General features: G+C 49.6%; 1 protein-coding gene across 1 annotated transcript; it reads left to right on the top strand.

The window, feature by feature from the left end:
• Positions 1-3,449: 3,449 nt before the first annotated feature.
• On the top strand, positions 3,450-20,691 carry LOC122922564 (protein Njmu-R1-like). Its single transcript, XM_044273219.1, has 10 exons — positions 3,450-3,746; positions 5,215-5,286; positions 5,364-5,489; positions 17,181-17,306; positions 18,200-18,251; positions 18,899-19,018; positions 19,265-19,329; positions 19,397-19,536; positions 19,757-19,860; positions 19,984-20,691. Exons 1-10 carry the CDS (start codon positions 3,610-3,612, stop codon positions 20,203-20,205), a joined length of 1,164 nt encoding a protein of 387 aa, XP_044129154.1. The 5' UTR covers positions 3,450-3,609; the 3' UTR covers positions 20,206-20,691.
• Positions 20,692-20,949: the final 258 nt, after the last annotated feature.

Here is a 20,949-nt window from a genome sequence, read left to right as displayed (position 1 = left end):
CCACAAAGTCCTTTACCCAGACTACTACGTCCCGTATGGTAGGCTCCGTATCAGGAGGCAGAGGAGGAGGACGGCAAGAGGGACACCTATTAAATTCATAGGAGTCCGCTAGAGGGGTGTCACAATCCCTACACGCCAAATGCTTGCGCTTGGATGACGTCTTGCGCCCAGCCCAATCCCCATCACCGACAGAGGACATTATTTGCAGAGAAAGAGTTAAAATGAATGAACAATGTCTATTCATTAGCTAAACAAAGAAGCAGCAAACCTACCAGACACAGGAAAGCTGGTAACTAAAGTAGTCTGCCTCAGTAACCAACCCAAGGCTGCAACAGCACAGCCTGGAAGGACTGGAGGCTTTATATATTCAAATTTGGCGCCCAGAATGATGTTAGACTCCAGGTTTTTAACAAACTTTAATCATTGTTGTTCACCGACAGACCACCAGAGGGCGCTGGCACACAAGCTCCTGCAGGAGATGTGAGGAAACCAAACAGGAAGCTGAATGCAGGAGCTCCGTGCCTAGCAGGAGCTTGTCTGCCTCCACCACGCCGCACGGCAGTACCAGCTTCCATCAGATAAGCTGCAACCCTGAAAGAAAAACACAAGGTTAGCATGAAATCTAAGAGTACGGCAGCCAAATGGCTGCCCCCGTCTGTCCTGCAGTCCCAAGGACAGAAAAAAACACACTGATGTATGGGGGGGGGGGGGAGTTTGGCCTGTTATAGTGAGGTAATGGGGGCGTGGATTTATTTGATTACTTTACTTCATTAAATATTCTGTCTGTCCTACCAGTTTCACTGGGGCGGATAAACCCCACATGTGCTGCTGGTTAGGACGTAAGGGAAATATCTGTAATAACTACTGTGAGGGGCACTATCTGGTATAACTACTGGTGAGGGGGCACATATCTGGTATAACTACTGTGAGGGGCACATATCGGTAATAACTACTGTGAGGGGCACATATCTGGTAATAACTACTGTGAGGGGCACATATCTGGTAATACTACTGTTGAGGGGCACATATCTGGTAATAACTACTGTGAGGGGCACATATCTGGTAATAACTACTGTGAGGGGAGCACATATCTGGGTAATAACTACTGTGAGGGGGCACATATCTGGTATAACTACTGTGTGAGGGGCACATATCTGGTAATAACTACTGTGAGGGGGCAACATATCTGGTATAACTACTGTGAGGGGCACATATCTGGTAATAACTACTGTGAGGGGGCACATATCTGTATAACTACTGTGAGGGGCACATATCTGGTAATAACTACTGTGAGGGGCACATATCTGGTAATAACTACTGTGAGGGGCACATATCTGGTAATAACTACTGTGAGGGGCACATATCTGGTATAACTACTGTGAGGGGCACATATCTGGTATAACTACTGTGAGGGCACATATCTGGTAATAACTACTGTGAGGGGGCACATATCTGGTAATAACTACTGTGAGGGGCACATATCTGGTAATAACTACTGTGAGGGGCACATATCTGGTAATAACTACTGTGAGGGGCACATATCTGGTATAACTACTGTGAGGGGCACATATCTGGTATAACTACTGTGAGGGGCACATATCTGGTATAACTACTGTGAGGGGCACATATCTGGTAATAACTACTGTGAGGGGCACATATCTGTAATAACTACTGTGAGGGGCACATATCTGGTATAACTACTGTGAGGGGCACATATCTGGTATAACTACTGTGAGGGGCACATATCTGGTATAACTACTGTGAGGGGGCACATATCTGGTAATAACTACTGTGAGGGGCACATATCTGGTAATAACTACTGTGAGGGGCACATATCTGGTATAACTACTGTGAGGGGCACATATCTGGTATAACTACTGTGAGGGGCACATATCTGGTATAACTACTGTGAGGGGCACATATCTGGTATAACTACTGTGAGGGGCACATATCTGGTAATAACTACTGTGAGGGGCACATATCTGGTAATAACTACTGTGAGGGGGCACATATCTGGTAATAACTACTGTGAGGGGCACATATCTGGTAATAACTACTGTGAGGGGCACATATCTGGTAATAACTACTGTGAGGGGCACATATCTGGTAATAACTACTGTGAGGGGCACATATCTGGTAATAACTACTGTGAGGGGCACATATCTGGTAATAACTACTGTGAGGGGCACATATCTGGTAATAACTACTGTGAGGGGCACATATCTGGTAATAACTACTGTGAGGGGGCACATATCTGGTAATAACTACTGTGAGGGGGCACATATCTCGTAATAACTACTGTGAGGGGCACATATCTGGTAATAACTACTGTGAGGGGGCACATATCTGGTATAACTACTGTGAGGGCACATATCTGGTATAACTACTGTGAGGGGCACATATCTGGTATAACTACTGTGAGGGGCACATATCTGGTATAACTACTGTGAGGGGCACATATCTGGTATAACTACTGTGAGGGGCACATATCTGGTAATAACTACTGTGAGGGGCACATATCTGGTAATAACTACTGTGAGGGGCACATATCTGGTATAACTACTGTGAGGGGCACATATCTGGTAATAACTACTGTGAGGGGCACATATCTGGTAATAACTACTGTGAGGGGCACATATCTGGTAATAACTACTGTGAGGGGCACATATCTGGTATAACTACTGTGAGGGGCACATATCTGGTAATAACTACTGTGAGGGGCACATATCTGGTATAACTACTGTGAGGGGCACATATCTGGTAATAACTACTGTGAGGGGCACATATCTGGTAATAACTACTGTGAGGGGCACATATCTGGTAATAACTACTGTGAGGGGCACATATCTGGTAATAACTACTGTGAGGGGCACATATCTGGTAATAACTACTGTGAGGGGCACATATCTGGTAATAACTACTGTGAGGGGGCACATATCTGGTAATAACTACTGTGAGGGGCACATATCTGGTAATAACTACTGTGAGGGGGCACATATCTGGTAATAACTACTGTGAGGGGCACATATCTGGTAATAACTACTGTGAGGGGCACATATCTGGTATAACTACTGTGCACCGGTCATACTACTGTGAGGCACATATCTGGTATAAACTACTGTGAGGGGCACATATCTGGTATAACTACTGTGAGGGGCACATATCTGGTAATAACTACTGTGAGGGGCACATATCTGGTAATAACTACTGTGAGGGGCACATATCTGGTAATAACTACTGTGAGGGGGCACATATCTGGTATAACTACTGTGAGGGGCACATATCAGGGCATAAAGTGGGTTAATTACCATGAGGGGGGATTTAGACTAATGGGATTAGGTGTGTAGTTATGTTTTGGGCGGAGTTATGGGCGTGGCCTAGTGCAGAACTCTTGTGCACACAGTGTTCCTTCTCATTAGGTTTGACGTCATACAGCTCAGGGGTCTTCCTGGCCGTCCGCAGGCCCGGGTCCGTCCGCTTCCGGTCTCCGGGTGACGTCAGGTCTTTGCAGCTTTGTAAAGGTCGGAACCTTTTTTTTTCGCGGAACTGTTGTGTGAGTCTCTAGGGGACTGGTAATGAAGACGGACCGCTGATCTGTCATTCGTGGTGATGTTACCGGCGCAGAGCTCTCTGGCCGAGTCCGTGGACGGTGACGATGTGAGAAGCGAGGATGGCGGCGACGAGAGGAAGGGAGAGCGGCCCGGCGGCCATTACTACTGCCTGTACCTGTACCAGCAGGCCGGGGGGTGAGAGGAGCCCCCAATATCTATTATACCCCCTATATCACTACTACCACCTGTACCTGCAGGCCGGGGGGAGAGGAGCCCCCAATATCTATTATACCCCCTATATCATTACAACTACCTGTACCTGCAGGCCAGGGGGTGAGAGGAGCCCCCAATATCTATTATACCCCCTATATCACTACTACTACCTGTACCTGCAGGCCGGGGGGTGAGAGGAGCCCCCAATATCTATTATACCCCCTATATCACTACTACTACCTGTACCAGCAGGCCGGGGGGTGAGAGGAGCCCCCAATATCTATTATACCCCCTATATCACTACTACTACCTGTACCAGCAGGCCGGGGGGTGAGAGGAGCCCCCAATATCTATTATACCCCCTATATCACTACTAGTACCTGTACCAGCAGGCCGAGGGGGTGAGAGGAGCCCCCAATATCTATTATACCCCCTATATCACTACTACTACGTGTACCAGCAGGCCGGGGGGTGAGAGGAGCCCCCAATATCTATTATACCCCCTATATCACTACTACTACCTGTACCAGCAGGCCGGGGGGTGAGAGGAGCCCCCAATATCTATTATACCCCCTATATCACTACTACTACCTGTACCAGCAGGCCGGGGGGTGAGAGGAGCCCCTAATATCTATTATACCCCCTGTATCACTACTACTACCTGTTCCAGCAGGCCGGGGGGTGAGAGGAGCCCCCAATATCTATTATACCCCCTATATCACTACTACTACCTGTACCAGCAGGCCGGGGGGTGAGAGGAGCCCCCAATATCTATTATACCCCCTGTATCACTACTACTACCTGTACCAGCAGGCCGGGGGTGAGAGGAGCCCCTAATATCTATTATACCCCCTGTATCACTACTACTACCTGTACCAGCAGGCTGGGGGGTGAGAGGAGCCCCCAATATCTATTATACCCCCTATATCACTATTACTACCTGTACCAGCAGGCCGGGGGTGAGAGGAGCCCCCAATATCTATTATACCCCCTATATCACTACTACTACCTGTACCAGCAGGCCGGGGGGTGAGAGGAGCCCCCAATATCTATTATACCCCCTATATCACTACAACTACCTGTACCTGCAGGCCGGGGGGAGAGGAGCCCCCAATATCTATTATACCCCCTATATCACTACAACTACCTGTACCTGCAGGCCGGGGGAGAGAGGAGCCCCCAATATCTATTATACCCCCTGTATCACTACTACTACCTGTACCAGCAGGCCGGGGGGTGAGAGGAGCCCCCAATATCTTATACCCCCTATATCACTACTACTACCTGTACCAGCAGGCCGGGGGGGGGGGTGAGAGGAGCCCCCAATATCTATTATACCCCCTATATCACTACTACTACCTGTACCAGCAGGCCGGGGGGTGAGAGGAGCCCCCAATATCTGTGATTTTCCCTGTTACCTCTTTTGCTGACATGTGATTCTCTCTTGCAGCGACTCCCAGCATAGAGATGGTGAGGATGATGAGAGTGGTGCTGCAGACACCCTATGTGGAGAAGATTTCAGGTGATGTCCTCTGTGTATCATGACCCCCCCGTTATAAGTCTCCTGCTCTGCTGACGTCTCTGTGCTTCTCTGTACAGCCTGTCTCTGGTAGACACTAACCTCGCTGCTGAGGCCGAGCCCGAGCTCCGGACGTTCATAGCAAAGCGCTTGTCCCGAGGAGCCTTGTTTGAGGGTGTGGGGAACGTGTCATCTGTGGACCTTGGGTAAGTAACCCTCTCTGATCACCCATATTAATGTTGGTCTGAAGGTGTGAATGCAGTGTAAAGCATGGTGGAAGAAGCTGCCTGAGCCACCGATAAGACTGGAGGGGTGTACATATCCCCCATGGACACTGCAGCTCAGCTACACTCACTGATGATAGCTGTGTCTTAATAGAGCATGGGAGCAGTATAAAGCATGGCGCCTCTGATGTGACCAGAGGTAGATTTCAATCTACCATAGACTCCTATAGCCACCCTCTATTCATGTCCTTCCATAGAAAATGATGCAGAGCATACAGCCCCTGCCTGCTGTCCTTCCTGTTCTAGAGTTGGGTGCGGGTCTCAGCGGTGGGACCCCCCCCAATCTGACATTGGTGGCATAGTCTAGTGATTTGCCACCAGTGTCCCAGATGAGTCCACCGATTTATATCATAACAGAGAAATGACGTGTGGAAACCTGGACGCCCCGATCTGCAAGGCCTTCATCAGCAAATGAGCGCAGAGGAAGACTATGGCATGGCCGCCAGTGAGTAAGGAAAACGGTCACACTGGGCCGACAAACCTCGCCAATCAGGGCAGTACGCGCACAAACCGCGACCACACTATCATCCAAAAAAACACGGAAAGAGGAGGACCATGAAGTAAGTCCATGAGAAAGGAAAAGTGATGTGAACCAACACCTGAAGAGGGAGACAATGAGGCGAGCTCCTGTGTATACAGCATATAGCGGGGATATGACTCCTGGGGTATGTACCGAGCTGGGAGGTGTTTAGACGTAAGATGGCTCCAGAAATCTGCTCAGAACAGTCAGGCTGGACTCATAAAATAGTGAGAGAGCAGGGACTAATACCGTACAGGATGCTGTCCTATAGAACCGCACCATGTCCTGCATGTACAGCAGAGGTCCAGTGATAGAGCAGGGACTAATACCGTACAGGAGGCTGTCCTATAGATCCGCACCATGTCCTGCATGTACAGCAGAGGTCCAGTGATAGAGCAGGGACTAATACCGTACAGGAGGCTGTCCTATAGATCCGCACCATGTCCTGCATGTACAGCAGAGGTCCAGTGATAGAGCAGGGACTAATACCGTACAGGAGGCTGTCCTATAGAACCGCACCATGTCCTGCATGTACAGCAGAGGTCCAGTGATAGAGCAGGGACTAATACCGTACAGGAGGCTGTCCTATAGAACTGCACCATGTCCTACATGTACAGCAGAGGTCCAGTGATAGAGCAGGGACTAATACCGTACAGGAGGCTGTCCTATAGATCCGCACCATGTCCTGCATGTACAGCAGAGGTCCAGTGATAGAGCAGGGACTAATACCGTACAGGAGGCTGTCCTATAGAACCGCACCATGTCCTGCATGTACAGCAGAGGTCCAGTGATAGAGCAGGGACTAATACCGTACAGGGGGCTGTCCTATAGAACCGCACCATGTCCTGCATGTACAGCAGAGGTCCAGTGATAGAGCAGGGACTAATACCGTACAGGAGACTGTCCTATAGATCCGCACCATGTCCTGCATGTACAGCAGAGGTCCAGTGATAGAGCAGGGACTAATACCGTACAGGGGGCTGTCCTATAGAACCGCACCATGTCCTGCATGTACAGCAGAGGTCCAGTGATAGAGCAGGGACTAATACCGTACAGGAGGCTGTCCTATAGATCCGCACCATGTCCTGCATGTACAGCAGAGGTCCAGTGATAAAGCAGGGACTAATACCGTACAGGATGCTGTCCTATAGATCCGCACCATGTCCTGCATGTACAGCAGAGGTCCAGTGATAGAGCAGGGACTAATACCGTACAGGAGGCTGTCCTACATGTACAGCAGAGATCCAGTGATAGAGCAGGGACTAATACTATCTAGGGGGCTGTCCTAAAGAGCCGCACCATGTCCTGCATGTACAGCAGAGGTCCAGTGATACAGCAGGGACTAATACTATCTAGGGGGCTGTCCTAAAGAGCCGCACCATGTCCTGCATGTACAGCAGAGGTCCAGTGATACAGCAGGGACTAATACCGTACAGGAGGCTGTCCTATAGATCCGCACCATGTCCTGCATGTACAGCAGAGGTCCAGTGATAAAGCAGGGACTAATACCGTACAGGATGCTGTCCTATAGATCCGCACCATGTCCTGCATGTACAGCAGAGGTCCAGTGATAGAGCAGGGACTAATACCGTACAGGAGGCTGTCCTACATGTACAGCAGAGATCCAGTGATAGAGCAGGGACTAATACTATCTAGGGGGCTGTCCTAAAGAGCCGCACCATGTCCTGCATGTACAGCAGAGGTCCAGTGATACAGCAGGGACTAATACTATCTAGGGGGCTGTCCTAAAGAGCCGCACCATGTCCTGCATGTACAGCAGAGGTCCAGTGATACAGCAGGGACTAATACCGTACAGGAGGCTGTCCTATAGATCCACACCATGTCCTACATGTACAGCAGAGGTCCAGTGATACAGCAGGGACTAATACCGTACAGGAGGGTGTCCTATAGAACCACACCATGTCCTGCATGTACAGCAGAGGTCCAGTGATAGAACAGGGACTAATACCGTACAGGAGGCTGTACTATAGAACCGCACCATGTCCTACATGTACAGCAGAGGTCCAGTGATACAGCAGGGACTAATACCGTACAGGAGGCTGTCCTAAAGAACCGCACCATGTCCTGCATGTACAGCAGAGGTCCAGTGATAGAGCAGGGACTAATACCGTACAGGAGGCTGTCCTATAGATCCGCACCATGTCCTGCATGTACAGCAGAGGTCCAGTGATAGAGCAGGGACTAATACCGTACAGGAGGCTGTCCTATAGAACCACACCATGTCCTGCATGTACAGCAGAGGTCCAGTGATAGAGCAGGGACTAATACCGTACAGGAGGCTGTCCTATAGAACCACACCATGTCCTGCATGTACAGCAGAGGTCCAGTGATAGAGCAGGGACTAATACCGTACAGGAGGCTGTCCTATAGATCCGCACCATGTCCTGCATGTACAGCAGAGGTCCAGTGATAGAGCAGGGACTAATACCGTACAGGAGGCTGTCCTATAGAACCACACCATGTCCTGCATGTACAGCAGAGGAGCAGAGGTCCAGTGATAGAGCAGGGACTAATACCGTACAGGAGGCTGTCCTATAGATCCGCACCATGTCCTGCATGTACAGCAGAGGTCCAGTGATAGAGCAGGGACTAATACCGTACAGGAGGCTGTCCTATAGATCCGCACCATGTCCTGCATGTACAGCAGAGGTCCAGTGATAGCGCAGGGACTAATACCGTACAGGAGGCTGTCCTATAGATCCGCACCATGTCCTGCATGTACAGCAGAGGTCCAGTGATAAAGCAGGGACTAATACCGTACAGGATGCTGTCCTATAGATCCGCACCATGTCCTACATGTACAGCAGAGGTCCAGTGATAGAGCAGGGACTAATACCGTACAGGATGCTGTCCTAAAGAACCGCACCATGTCCTGCATGTACAGCAGAGGTCCAGTGATAGAGCAGGGACTAATACCGTACAGGAGGCTGTCCTATAGAACCGCACCATGTCCTACATGTACAGCAGAGGTCCAGTGATAGAGCAGGGACTAATACCGTACAGGAGGCTGTCCTATAGAACCGCACCATGTCCTGCATGTACAGCAGAGGAGCAGTGATAGAGCAGGGACTAATACTATCTAGGGGGCTGTCCTAAAGAACCAGGCTCCTGCAGAGTATTAGTCCCTGTTCTTTAACGGATTATCTTCTCGTCCAGTCTGACGGTTCATTGCACATTACTGGAGCCATCTTACCTCTACACACTAGCTGACGGCCATGCTGTAGTACTCCTCTGCTCTCATTTGCTGATGAAGTCCCTGTGACCGTGACGTCCAGATTTCCAGTCCTTCCTCTGTGCTTGTGATTTAATTTCCTAACAGTCCTGGTAAAATTGGAGTAAACCTTCCCAAAAACTTTTTTTGTTCTTGTAGATTTTTAATGTTTCTGCAATAAATCTTGCTGGCGGACAACTCCGGGGACACTATTGCATTTTTAACCCCTTAGTGACAGAATTAATTTTAGCCTTAACCACCTCCGGACCGCCTAACGCACATGTGTGTTCCGGAGGTGGCAGCGCTGCGCACAGTCACGCATATATGCGTCATCTCGCGAGACGCGAGATGACGCGACTATGCGCGCGCGCATGCGCAGTTCGCGCCGGCATTTCGCACAGAAGTATTTCGTCAGCAACCTGCCAGCCAATGATCGTGGCTGGCAGGTTGCTGATTTTTTAAAAATCCAATCAAAGTGCCAGATAGCAGATCATATTTGTAAATATGATCTGTTATATGGCTGCCTGCTCCTCTGCTGGTTCTTTTCGTCGGTTGGATCCAGCAGAGGTAGAAGGAAGTGTGGCCGGCACACGCAGGGTTGCACGCCGCACGGGATAGGATAATTACCACATGTAGTAGAAAGAAAATCCCAGCAGACGTGTCTTCAATGCTAATAGAATTTATTTTGCAAGTAGCAATATGTCCATGAATAGGACGCGTTTCGGCTCAATAGCCTTTCTCAACAGATCTGTTGAGAAAGGCTATTGAGCCGAAACGCGTCCTATTCATGGACATATTGCTACTTGCAAAATAAATTCTATTAGCATTGAAGACACGTCTGCTGGGATCCAGCAGAGGAGCAGGCTACACAGTGAGTACACCAAACACTACACTATAGCCCCTGATCACCCCCCTGAACCCCAATTAACCCTTTGATCACCCCTTTGATCACCCCTGTCAATCACAAGTGAAAAAAGTGATCAGTGCAAACTGTCACTTTTTTTTTTCACTGTTATTGACCGTTAGGTTTTAGGTATAGTTTAGGTCCCTTGGTTAGGTAGTTAGCGATCAGTTAGCGCCCAGCCCACCGCACCGCAGTCCGTTATTCGCTGATTAGCGTATCGCTAATCAGCATTTGTACTTTTATAGTATCTGGAAGTGATCAAAACTGATCACGGTCAGATCTATAATTGTATTAGTGTCACTTTAGTTCGCCCTCCACCCAAAACGCAGTGTTTGCCCGATCAGGCCTGATCGGTCGCCCACACGTGCGTTCGCCAACACCCGCCCCACCGCAGTGACAAAAAAAAAATTTTTTTTTGATCACTGCACATTCACTTTACACGCACTGCGGCGATAAAAAAATCAGTTTTGATATTTTTTATCAACCGCAGCGGCCTCCGGTACTTCGCTAGCCTCCCCTTTGTAAGACCGGCTTGCTTTTTTTTTCTTGGGTAGACTCAGGGAATACCCCTAAATTTAGTTGCCCACATGTCTAACAGGGGGTATTCCTCTGAAGAGGCCTACAGGCTTCTGACCCAGTCGGATGAGGAGTGGGAACCCTCATCTGATGAATCCAGCGGGTCAGAATACGAACCTGTAGAAAGCAGTGGCTCTCTGACCCAAAGTTCGGACGAGGAGGCTGAGGTCCCTGATACCACCAGGCGTACCCGGCCCCGTGTCGCTAGACCGCAGGATCCGCTTCAAGAGCAGCAGAGTGGGGCTGGTGCTGTCGGATTACGTGGTGAGGCATACACCAGCAGCCCAGCCCTCCCTGGACCTAGTACCAGCACTGCCGTACAACCTGGTGAAGTAGCGAGCACCAGAAGGGCAGTTGAAGCTGGTACGGTGGCACGTGCAGTAGTGACCCCGTCGCAGCCACCGCAAAGACGTGCCCGTAGAGCCCCTAGAATCCCAGAGGTGCTGGCAAACCCTGATTGGCAGTCCCCAACTTCAGCCGCACCTGTAGTTTTCCCTTTCACTGCCCAGTCTGGAGTTCGGGTTGAGACGGCTCAGATCGGTTCGGCCCTGGGATTTTTTGAGCTGTTCTTGACTGCGGAGCTTTTAGACATAGTTGTGGCCGAAGCAAACAGGTATGCCACACAATTTATCACCGCTAACCCGGGAAGATTTTATGCCCAGCCTTTCCGGTGGAAACCAGTCCAAGTTTCCGAACTTAAAACTTTTTTGGGCCTCCTCCTCAACATGGGCCTGACAAAAAAGCATGAATTGCGGTCATATTGGTCCACGAACCCGAATTATCACATGCCCATGTTCTCTGCTGCCATGTCCAGGGCACGTTTTGAGGCCATCCTGCGGTTCCTGCACTTTAGTGACAACACCGCCTCCCGTCCCAGGGGCCACCCTGCTTTTGACCGGCTCCACAAAATTCGGCCCCTCATAGACCATTTCAACCAGAAATTTGCAGATATTTATACCCCAGAGCAAAACATCTGCATAGACGAGTCCCTGATACATTTTACCGGGCGCCTTGGCTTCAAACAATACATCCCAAGCAAGCGCGCCCGGTATGGGGTCAAATTGTATAAGCTCTGTGAAAGGGCCACAGGCTATACCCACAAATTTCGGATCTATGAGGGAAAAGATCAGACCCTGGAGCCGGTCGGTTGCCCTGACTACCTGGGGAGCAGTGGGAAGACAGTTTGGGACTTGGTGTCACCCTTATTCGGCAAGGGGTACCATCTTTATGTGGACAATTTCTACACAAGTGTGGCCCTCTTTAGGCATTTGTTTCTAGAACGGATTGGCGACTGTGGTACCGCGCGAACTAGTCGCGCGGGCTTCCCCCAACGGCTCGTTAGCACCCGTCTTGCAAGGGGGCAGAGGGCCGCACTGTGTAACGAAGAACTGCTCGCGGTGAAATGGAGAGACAAGCGTGACGTTTACATGCTCTCCTCCATTCACGCAGACACGACAATACAAATTGAGCGAGCAACCCGTGTCATTGAAAAGCCCCTCTCAGTCCACGACTATAACCTCCACATGGGAGGGGTGGACTTCAATGACCAGATGTTGTCTCCGTATTTAGTTTCCCGACGCACCAGACGCTGGTATAAGAAGGTGTCTGTATATTTAATTCAATTGGCTCTGTACAATAGTTTTGTTCTCTACAGTAAGGCTGGGAGAACTGGATCCTTCCTCAAATTTCAGGAAGAGATCATCGAGAACCTCCTGTACCCAGGAGGTTCCGTGGCCCCAACCACCAGTGTAGTTAGCCGTCTACACGAGCGACATTTCCCCAATGTCGTTCCTGGTACCTCAACCCAACAGTCACCCCGAAAAAGATGTCGTGTCTGTAGCAGGAGTGGAATAAGGCGTGACACCCGCTATTTCTGTCCTGACTGTCCGGACCACCCTGCCCTATGCTTTGGAGAGTGTTTCCGGAAGTATAACGCACTTCGCCACACTTTCCCCTTTTTTTTATACAAAGTTGGCATTTGACCAAGATATTTTTCTCACCCAGCATGGGTATATGTAAAATGACACCCCAAAACACATTCCCCAACTTCTCCTGAGTACGGCGATACCAGATGTGTCACACTTTTTTGCTGCCAAGGTGGGCAAAGGGGCACATATTCCAAAGTGCACCTTTCGGATTTCACCGGTCATTTTTTACCGATTTTGATTGCAAAGTACTTCTCACACATATGGGCCCCTAAATTGCCAGGGCAGTATAACTACGCCACAAGTGACCCCATTTTGGAAAGAAGACACCCCAAGGTATTCCGTGAGGGGCATGGCGAGTTCCTAGAATTTTTTATTTTTTGTCGCAAGTTAGTGGAATATGAGACTTTGTAAGAAAAAAAAATAAAATAAAAAATCATCATCATTTTCCGCTAACTTGTGACAAAAAATAAAAAGTTCTATGAACTCACTATGCCCATCAGCGAATACCTTAGGGTGTCTACTTTCCGAAATGGGGTCATTTGTGGGGTGTTTCTACTGTCTGGGCATTGTAGAACCTCAGGAATCATGACAGGTGCTCAGAAAGTCAGAGCTGTTTCAAAAAGCGGAAATTCACATTTTTGTACCATAGTTTGTAAATGCTATAACTTTTACCCAAACCATTTTTTTTTTTGCCCAAACATTTTTTTTTTTATCAAAGACATGTAGAACAATAAATTTGGCGAAAAATTTATATATGGATGTCTTTTTTTTTTTGCAAAATTTTACAGCTGAAAGTGAAAAATGTCATTTTTTTGCAAAAAAATCGTTACATTTTGATTAATAACAAAAAAAGTAAAAATGCCAGCAGCAATGAAATACCACCAAATGAAAGCTCTATTAGTGAGAAGAAAAGGAGGTAAAATTCATTTGGGTGGTAAGTTGCATGACCGAGCGATAAACGGTGAAAATAGTGTAGTGCAGAAGTGTAAAAAGGTCTGCTCTGGTCATGAAGGGGGTTTCACCTAGCGGGGCTGAAGTGGTTAAAGAGGACCTTTCACTCGTATACAAACTAAAAACTAACTCTATCTGTGGGCAGAGCGGCGCCCAGGGGTCCCCCTGCACTTACTAGTATGCCTGGGCGCCGCTCTGTTCGCCCGGTATAGGCTCCGGTGTCTCAGCTCCGTCTGTTGTATTGGACTGATTTTTTGTAGGAGGCGTGTCCCTTGCTGCAGCACTGGCCAATCGCAGCGCACAGCTCATAGCCAGTCTATGAGCTGTGTGCTGCGATTGGCCAGCATTGCAGCAAGGGACACGCCTCCTACAAAAAATCAGTCCAATACAACAGACGGAGCTGAGACACCGGAGCCTATACCGGGCGAACAGAGCGGCGCCCAGGCATACTAGTAAGTGCAGGGGGACCCCTGGGCGCCGCTCTGCCCACAGGTATAGTTAGTTTTTAGTTTGTATACGAGTGAAAGGTCCTCTTTAAGGACTAATAATATTTCCCCCTTTTGTGTTCCAGTAGTCATAACATTTTTTTATATTTTTTTTATTTCTGCACAAATTGGTCATAAAATGTGATCTGATCTTCATCTAAGTCACATCCATAGACCATCACAATCTGCTTAAACTAATAACACACAAAGTTAAATGTTACCATGTTTTTATTGAACACACCATGTAAACATTCACAGTGCAGGTGGAAAAAGTATGTGAACCCCTAGACTAATGACATCTCCAGGAGCTAATTGGAGTGAGGTGTCGGCCAACTGGAGTCCAATCAATGAGATGAGATTGGAGGTGGTGGTTACAGCTGCCCTGCCCTATAAAAAACACACACCAGTTCTGGGTTTGCTTTTCACAAGAAGCATTGCCTGATGTGAGTGATGCCTCGCACAAACGAGCTCTCAGAAGACCTACGATTAAGAATTGTTGACTTGCATAAAGCTGGAAAGGGTTATAAAAGTATCTCCAAAAGCCTTGCTGTCCATCAGTCCACGGTAAGACAAATTGTCTATAAATGGAGAAAGTTCAGCACTGCTACTACTCTCCCTAGGAGTGGCCGTCCTGTAAAGATGACTGCAAGAGCACAGCGCAGACTGCTCAATGAGGTGAAGAAGAATCCTAGAGTGTCAGCTAGAGACTTACAGAAGTCTCTGGCATATGCTGACATCCCTGTTAGCGAATCTACGATACGTAAAACACTAAACAAGAATGGATTTCATGGGAGGATACCACAGAGGAAGCCGCTGCTGTCCAAAAAGAACATTGCTGCACGTTTACAGTTTGCACAAGAGCACCTGGATGTTCCACAGCAGGACTGGCAAAATATTCTGTGGACAGATGAAAACAAAGCGGAGTTGTTTGGAAGAAACACACAACACTATGTGTGGAGAAAAAGAGGCACAGCACACCAACATCAAAACCTCATGCCAACTGTGAAGTATGGTGGTGGGGGCATCATGGTTTGGGGCTGCTTTGCTGCGTCAGGGCCTGGACGGATTGCTGTCATCGAAAGAAAAATGAATTCCCAAGTTTATCAAGATATTTTGCAGGAGAACTTGAGGCCATCTGTCCACCAGCTGAAGCTCCACAGAAGATGGGTGCTGCAACAGGACAACGACCCAAAGCATAGAAGTAAATCAACAACAGAATGGCTTAAACAGAAGACAATACGCCTTCTGGAGTCACCCAGTCAGAGTCCTGACCTCAACCCGATGGAGATGCTGTGGCAGGACCTCAAGAAAGCGATTCACACCAGACATCCCAAGAACATTGCTGAACTGAAACAGTTCTGTAGAGGAATGGTCAAGAATTACTCCTGACCGTTGTGCACGTCTGATCTGCAACTACAGGGAACGTTTGGTTGAAGTTATTGCTGCCAAAGGAGGTTCAACCAGTTATTAAATCCAAGGGTTCACATACTTTTTCTACCTGCACTGTGAATGTTTACATGGTGTGCTCAATAAAACCATGGTAACACTTAACTCTTTGTGTGTTATTAGGTTAAGCAGACTGTGATTGTCTATTGTTGTGACTTAGATGAAGATCAGATCACATTTTATGACCAATTTGTACAGAAATCCAGATCATTCCAAAGGGTTCACAAACTTTTTCTTGCAACTGTATATATAGTGTATTAAATAATTTGTATTCTTATTTTTATTAGGAAAAATAAATACATTTTTTCCCTTTTATTTTGTGGACTTTATTTACGGCGTTCACTGTGGTAAAAGTACCATAATTTCATTATGTGGGTCCCTACAGTGATGAGAGCGCCAGGATTTTTTCCTTTCCTCCTGCAGGCTGTCAGCTCTGCCCACCCTCCTCCTCCAGACTGACATGGAGGGGGGCGGTTGCTGTAGCTGCTCATATCTCTGGTTTGGTACCAGCTAGAGATCTGGGCTTTATATTGTTTGAAAGCTGACATTCCAATAACATACAATACCCGAATGACAGCAATATCTTCAGTACATGGGAAGATATCACTGTTAGAAATCGGGGTGCTGTGAACACAGCTGAACGTCAAAGCAGGTTTTACTGGCAATAATTCCTGACTCGATTTCTAACAGTGATATCTCCTGTTTAGCTTGGACTAATGCTCTCATTTTGGAATGCCAGCTTTTAAACGAGACCTGTTGCAATCCTCTAGCTGCTACCATTCAGAAGATATCGGGGGGGGGGGGGGAAGAAGGCCTCCCCCCTCAGCTCGGCAGAACAGTTAAAGGGGCTGAACCCGGACATGCCCCCTTTCCCACCTGTATATGAGCATCAGAGCATTTCATCCTCCAATGCTCTTCTTTGCCCTGGGCTGTCAGAGATCCGGTGACAGACTGGGCTCTCCGTAGGGACTGCTAGGTGGAGGCTTCTGTGGTGAAAATGAGGGTATGTCCAGGTTCAGTTCTGAACCAGGACAACCCCCTGCAAGTCCTCTGCGCTCCGGCAGAACAGATAGGTGTTGAATACGATAGTCACGTATTAAAGTTGTGTGTAATAAAGCATCTGATTGGCTGAGCCCCCGCGAGCACCACAATACTTAGTGGGAGCGCAGGTGTCAATTTTACATTTTGGAAACACAGAAGTGTCGCCTGATTAGTGAGGGTCCTGAGCGCAGAGCGGAGGGCGCACCAGCAGCGTCACTTCACTGTGTAAGAACTTGTGTGTGACCATGATGCATTGCAGGGGCCCCAGGTCTCTGATGGCTGTGTGACCATGATGCATTGCAGGGGCCCCAGGTCTCTGATGGCTGTGTGACCATGATGCATTGCAGGGGCCCCAGGTCTCGTGTGTGTGTGACCATGATGCATTGCAGTGGCCCCAGGTCTCGTGTGTGTGTGACCATGCTGCATTGCAGGGGCCCCAGGTCTCTGATGGCTGTGTGACCATGATGCATTGCAGGGGCCCCCAGGTCTCTGGCTGTGTGACCATGTTTGTGGTGTTCCTCTCTTTCCAGCTCTCCTGACTATGTGCTGGGCTGTTACTACTGCCTGATACAAGGTAAAGCAGAGGAGTGCAGCGCGACTGCGCCCCCGGAACACATCATCTGCTTCCTGGGGGGCAGCGAGAAAGGCCTGGATCTATATCCTTCATATGCCTGTACTTGGCATTGTACACACCTAGGCATTAGTGTCTAGTATATAAAGCCTAAGATGGTGCACCCAGAGTATACCTCCAGTGCCCCCCACATTACCCTGTGTAGATGGCTGTGTCCTCCCTGTTACCCCAGTGCCCCCCACATTACCCTGTGTAGATCGCTGTGTCCTCCCTGTTACCCCAGTGCCCCCCACATTACCCTGTGTAGATGGCTGTGTCCTCCCTGTTACCCCAGTGCCCCCCACATTACCCTGTGTAGATGGCTGTGTCCTCCCTGTTACCCCAGTGCCCCCCACATTACCCTGTGTAGATGGCTGTGTCCTCCCTGTTATCCCAGTGCCCCCCACATTACCCTGTGTAGATGGCTGTGTCCTCCCTGTTATCCCAGTGCCCCCCACATTACCCTGTGTAGATGGCTGTGTCCTCCCTGTTATCCCAGTGCCCCCCACATTACCCTGTGTAGATGGCTGTGTCCTCCCTGTTATCCCAGTGCCCCCCACATTACCCTGTGTAGATGGCTGTGTCCTCCCTGTTATCCCAGTGCCCCCCACATTACCCTGTGTAGATGGCTGTGTCCTCCCTGTTATCCCAGTGCCCCCCACATTACCCTGTGTAGATGGCTGTGTCCTCCCTGTTACCCCAGTGCCCCCCATCTCTGTAGTATAAGATATGTAATTCTATCCTTTCTGTAGAAGATGCTACAGAATAATATCATGGGGTTCATCCTCCTCCACTGGAGGCAGCATTTTGTGTTTTGAGGTCCCCCCTCCCCATATCCGATAAACCAGAGCTACTGTCTGCATCATGAAGGTGATGACTGATGATGGCTGCTCTGGTCCGTCCAGTATTGTCACCTCCTAGGTTTCCTTAATTTGTCACCTTCAGACTTGAGCTGGATCATTATGTGGACGGCCTGAAGAGCAAATTAAAGGTGAGAACCAGATCCAAAGCCTTCATGATATGAGTAACGTCCCCTCTCCTCCGGTTCTAGTCCTCCGTGTCCTCTACTTATAATGTCCCCTCTCCTCCGGTTCTAGTCCTCCGTGTCCTCTCCTTATAATGTCCGCTCATTGTCCGCTTTCCTCCGGTTCTAGTCCTCATTGTCCTCTACTTATAATGTCCCCTCTCCTCCGGTTCTAGTCCTCCGTGTTCTCTCTTTACAATGTCCCCTCTGCTCCGGTTATAGTCTGTGTCCTCTCCTTATAATGTCCGCTCTTCTCCGGTTCTAGTCCTCCGTGTTCTCTCCTTACAATGTCCACTCTCCTCCGGTTCTAGTCCTCCTTGTCTGCTCTCCTCCAGTTCTAGTCCTCCGTGTCCTCTTTACAATGTCCCCTCTGCTCCGGTTCTAGTCCTCCTTGTCCCCTCTCCTCCGGTTCTAGTCTTCCGTGTTCTCTCCTTACAATGTCCCCTCTGCTCCGGTTCTAGTCCTCCTTGTCTGCTCTCCTCCAGTTCTAGTCCTCCGTGTCCTCTTTACAATGTCCCCTCTGCTCCGGTTCTAGTCTTCAGTGTTCTCTCCTTACAATGTCCTCCGTGTGGTTATAATCTCCGGTTCTGTCATCTTTGTTCTCCTCCTTATAGATGGGTTACCTGGAATTGGAGATTCGGCCATATCTCGTTGCCTGGTTTGAAGATTCAGTGTTGCCCATACATCGGGTGGTGAACCTCTTTCAGGAGAAGCTGGCTTATTTGCTGTATGCGGTGAGATACTGGGGGTTATAATATAGTGTTTGGACAATGAGGACTGTTTCCTGAGTAACTATAGATAACGTTCTCCTCATGAGTGTGCACCAGCAGAGCGTTGTGTCTCCTGGAACCCCCAGCCTTCTGCTGCTTTCACCATGAAAGGTGTAGGTTATAGGGAAGAGGGCATCCTGTTCTACATGTATGGAGTATAACCCCCAGCTCACTCACCTATGGTTCCTGTATGTCTCGCCCTTTGTGTAGGCGCTGAGCTACACCCCTGTGGAAGTTGTGAACTCCACTGAGCAGACGCAGAACGATATCAGTAGGTAAGTGACCACCGCTGTGCGCGCACCCCTCAGTGGGGTCCTGCCTGACCCTTGTACTCTGCTGTAGGTTCCTGACCTCGGCCAGTCTGCAGGGCTTAGTCCAGGAGGGCACCATGACATCCCTGTGCCTGGCAATGACTGAGCTGCAGCAGCAGCGATCTGTGACCGTGGACGCCGGTGACGGTCAACCGCAGCTGGGTAATGCAGGTGAGAACCTGAGGGAATACTGCCAACTGGAGGGGGGAGGGAATATAGACCCCTCTGTGTGTGGCACCTCTACCAGCAGACCTCCCCCCCCCCCCCCCCCCCCCCATGTTGTATGTGTGGCACCTCTACCAGCGGACCCCTGCCCCGTGACACCCGCTCATTGACCACCCCTCAGGATTTGGGGTGGGGGTTTGCTGACTTTGCTGCTCTTCTCCTGCAGTCAGTAACCGCTTCTGTGAGGACTGGATGCAGGTCTTCATCAACACCTACGACGGGGGCAGCCCCTTTCTCTTCCGCCAGAAGCTGGAGAACTTCAAGCTGAAGGTAAGAATGAATCCTGCGGACCTTGTGCCTCTCTAGTGCAGTATAATGTATGTGAGCCGCAGTGTAAAGCATGACGGACAGAGCCTGAGCCCAGCTGCTGTTTCATTCTGTCTCTCCTCACAGGTCATTCAAGACATGAACAATCTGAAGCGCCTGATCCGCCAGGCGGAGAGCAGCCATTACGCCCTGTTCCGCTGCTACAACTTCCTGAAGAACTGTGGGAATGGCGACCTCCTGCTGCAGATCGTGGCGGTGGAGCACGCCGAGCTGCCCGAGGCCCGGAGCGTGGTGAGGGTGCTGGAGGAGTTCATTCGTGAGGAAGGCTTCCCCGTCCGTGACTCCTGACCCCCAGGAGTGTGTGTGGTTTACAGTCCTGCCCCCTGATGCCATTAATTCTGACCTACGAGACCCCCGCCCTCCGCATGTGGTGGTCAGGGCTCTGCCATCCCCCCACTCGGCACTTTGTTTGTGGTTTACAGTCCTGTCTGTGCCCCCCCCCCCCCCCCCCAATCATTTCTGTGGCCGTTTTTAGGTTTAATCAGGCCGGTTTACACGTGGCCCCATCCCCGCTGTGGCCACCACCCTGTAGTTGTGCCCAGAGGTGTAATGGGGGGGAATAAAGCCGTCATCTACACGGCAGAGAGGAGGTGGAATGAATTCACCCCCCATCATTACCCGCTCCTTCCCCTGTACTCAGACACTTTATCCTCCAGACATTTCAGGGGTCCCCTGCCCCCCTCAGTGTGTGATAGACTGCACTACTGCTGTCCAGCCGCCTCAGTACTACTGCCCTGTGCTCTGTATTAATAAAGCTGCTGTGCTGGACTGACACTGGGCTCACACTCCCATCATCCGTGCAGTCTCTGCTGAGGCTGGGGGTTAGTCTGGGAACATCTGAGGGTGCAATGACTGCGCACCCATGCAGCTGGCTCAGTGGGCACGTGTGCCCCTGTCCCAGTATGGTATACTGACTGGTCATGTGACTTGCTTGGTGCCATGCGCCCGGTTCGGTCGTGTGCACATGAAGCTTGTGGGACTGAGGAGGCTGGGAGTGTTACTCCTTGGAGCTGGGCTCAGTGGGCACCAGTG

Source organism: Bufo gargarizans, unplaced genomic scaffold, assembly GCF_014858855.1.
Source record: "Bufo gargarizans isolate SCDJY-AF-19 unplaced genomic scaffold, ASM1485885v1 fragScaff_scaffold_483_pilon, whole genome shotgun sequence".
Lineage (NCBI taxonomy): Eukaryota > Metazoa > Chordata > Amphibia > Anura > Bufonidae > Bufo > Bufo gargarizans.
The sequence above is the reverse complement of the archived record's forward strand: the minus strand, read 5'-3'. Positions and strand labels throughout refer to the sequence as shown.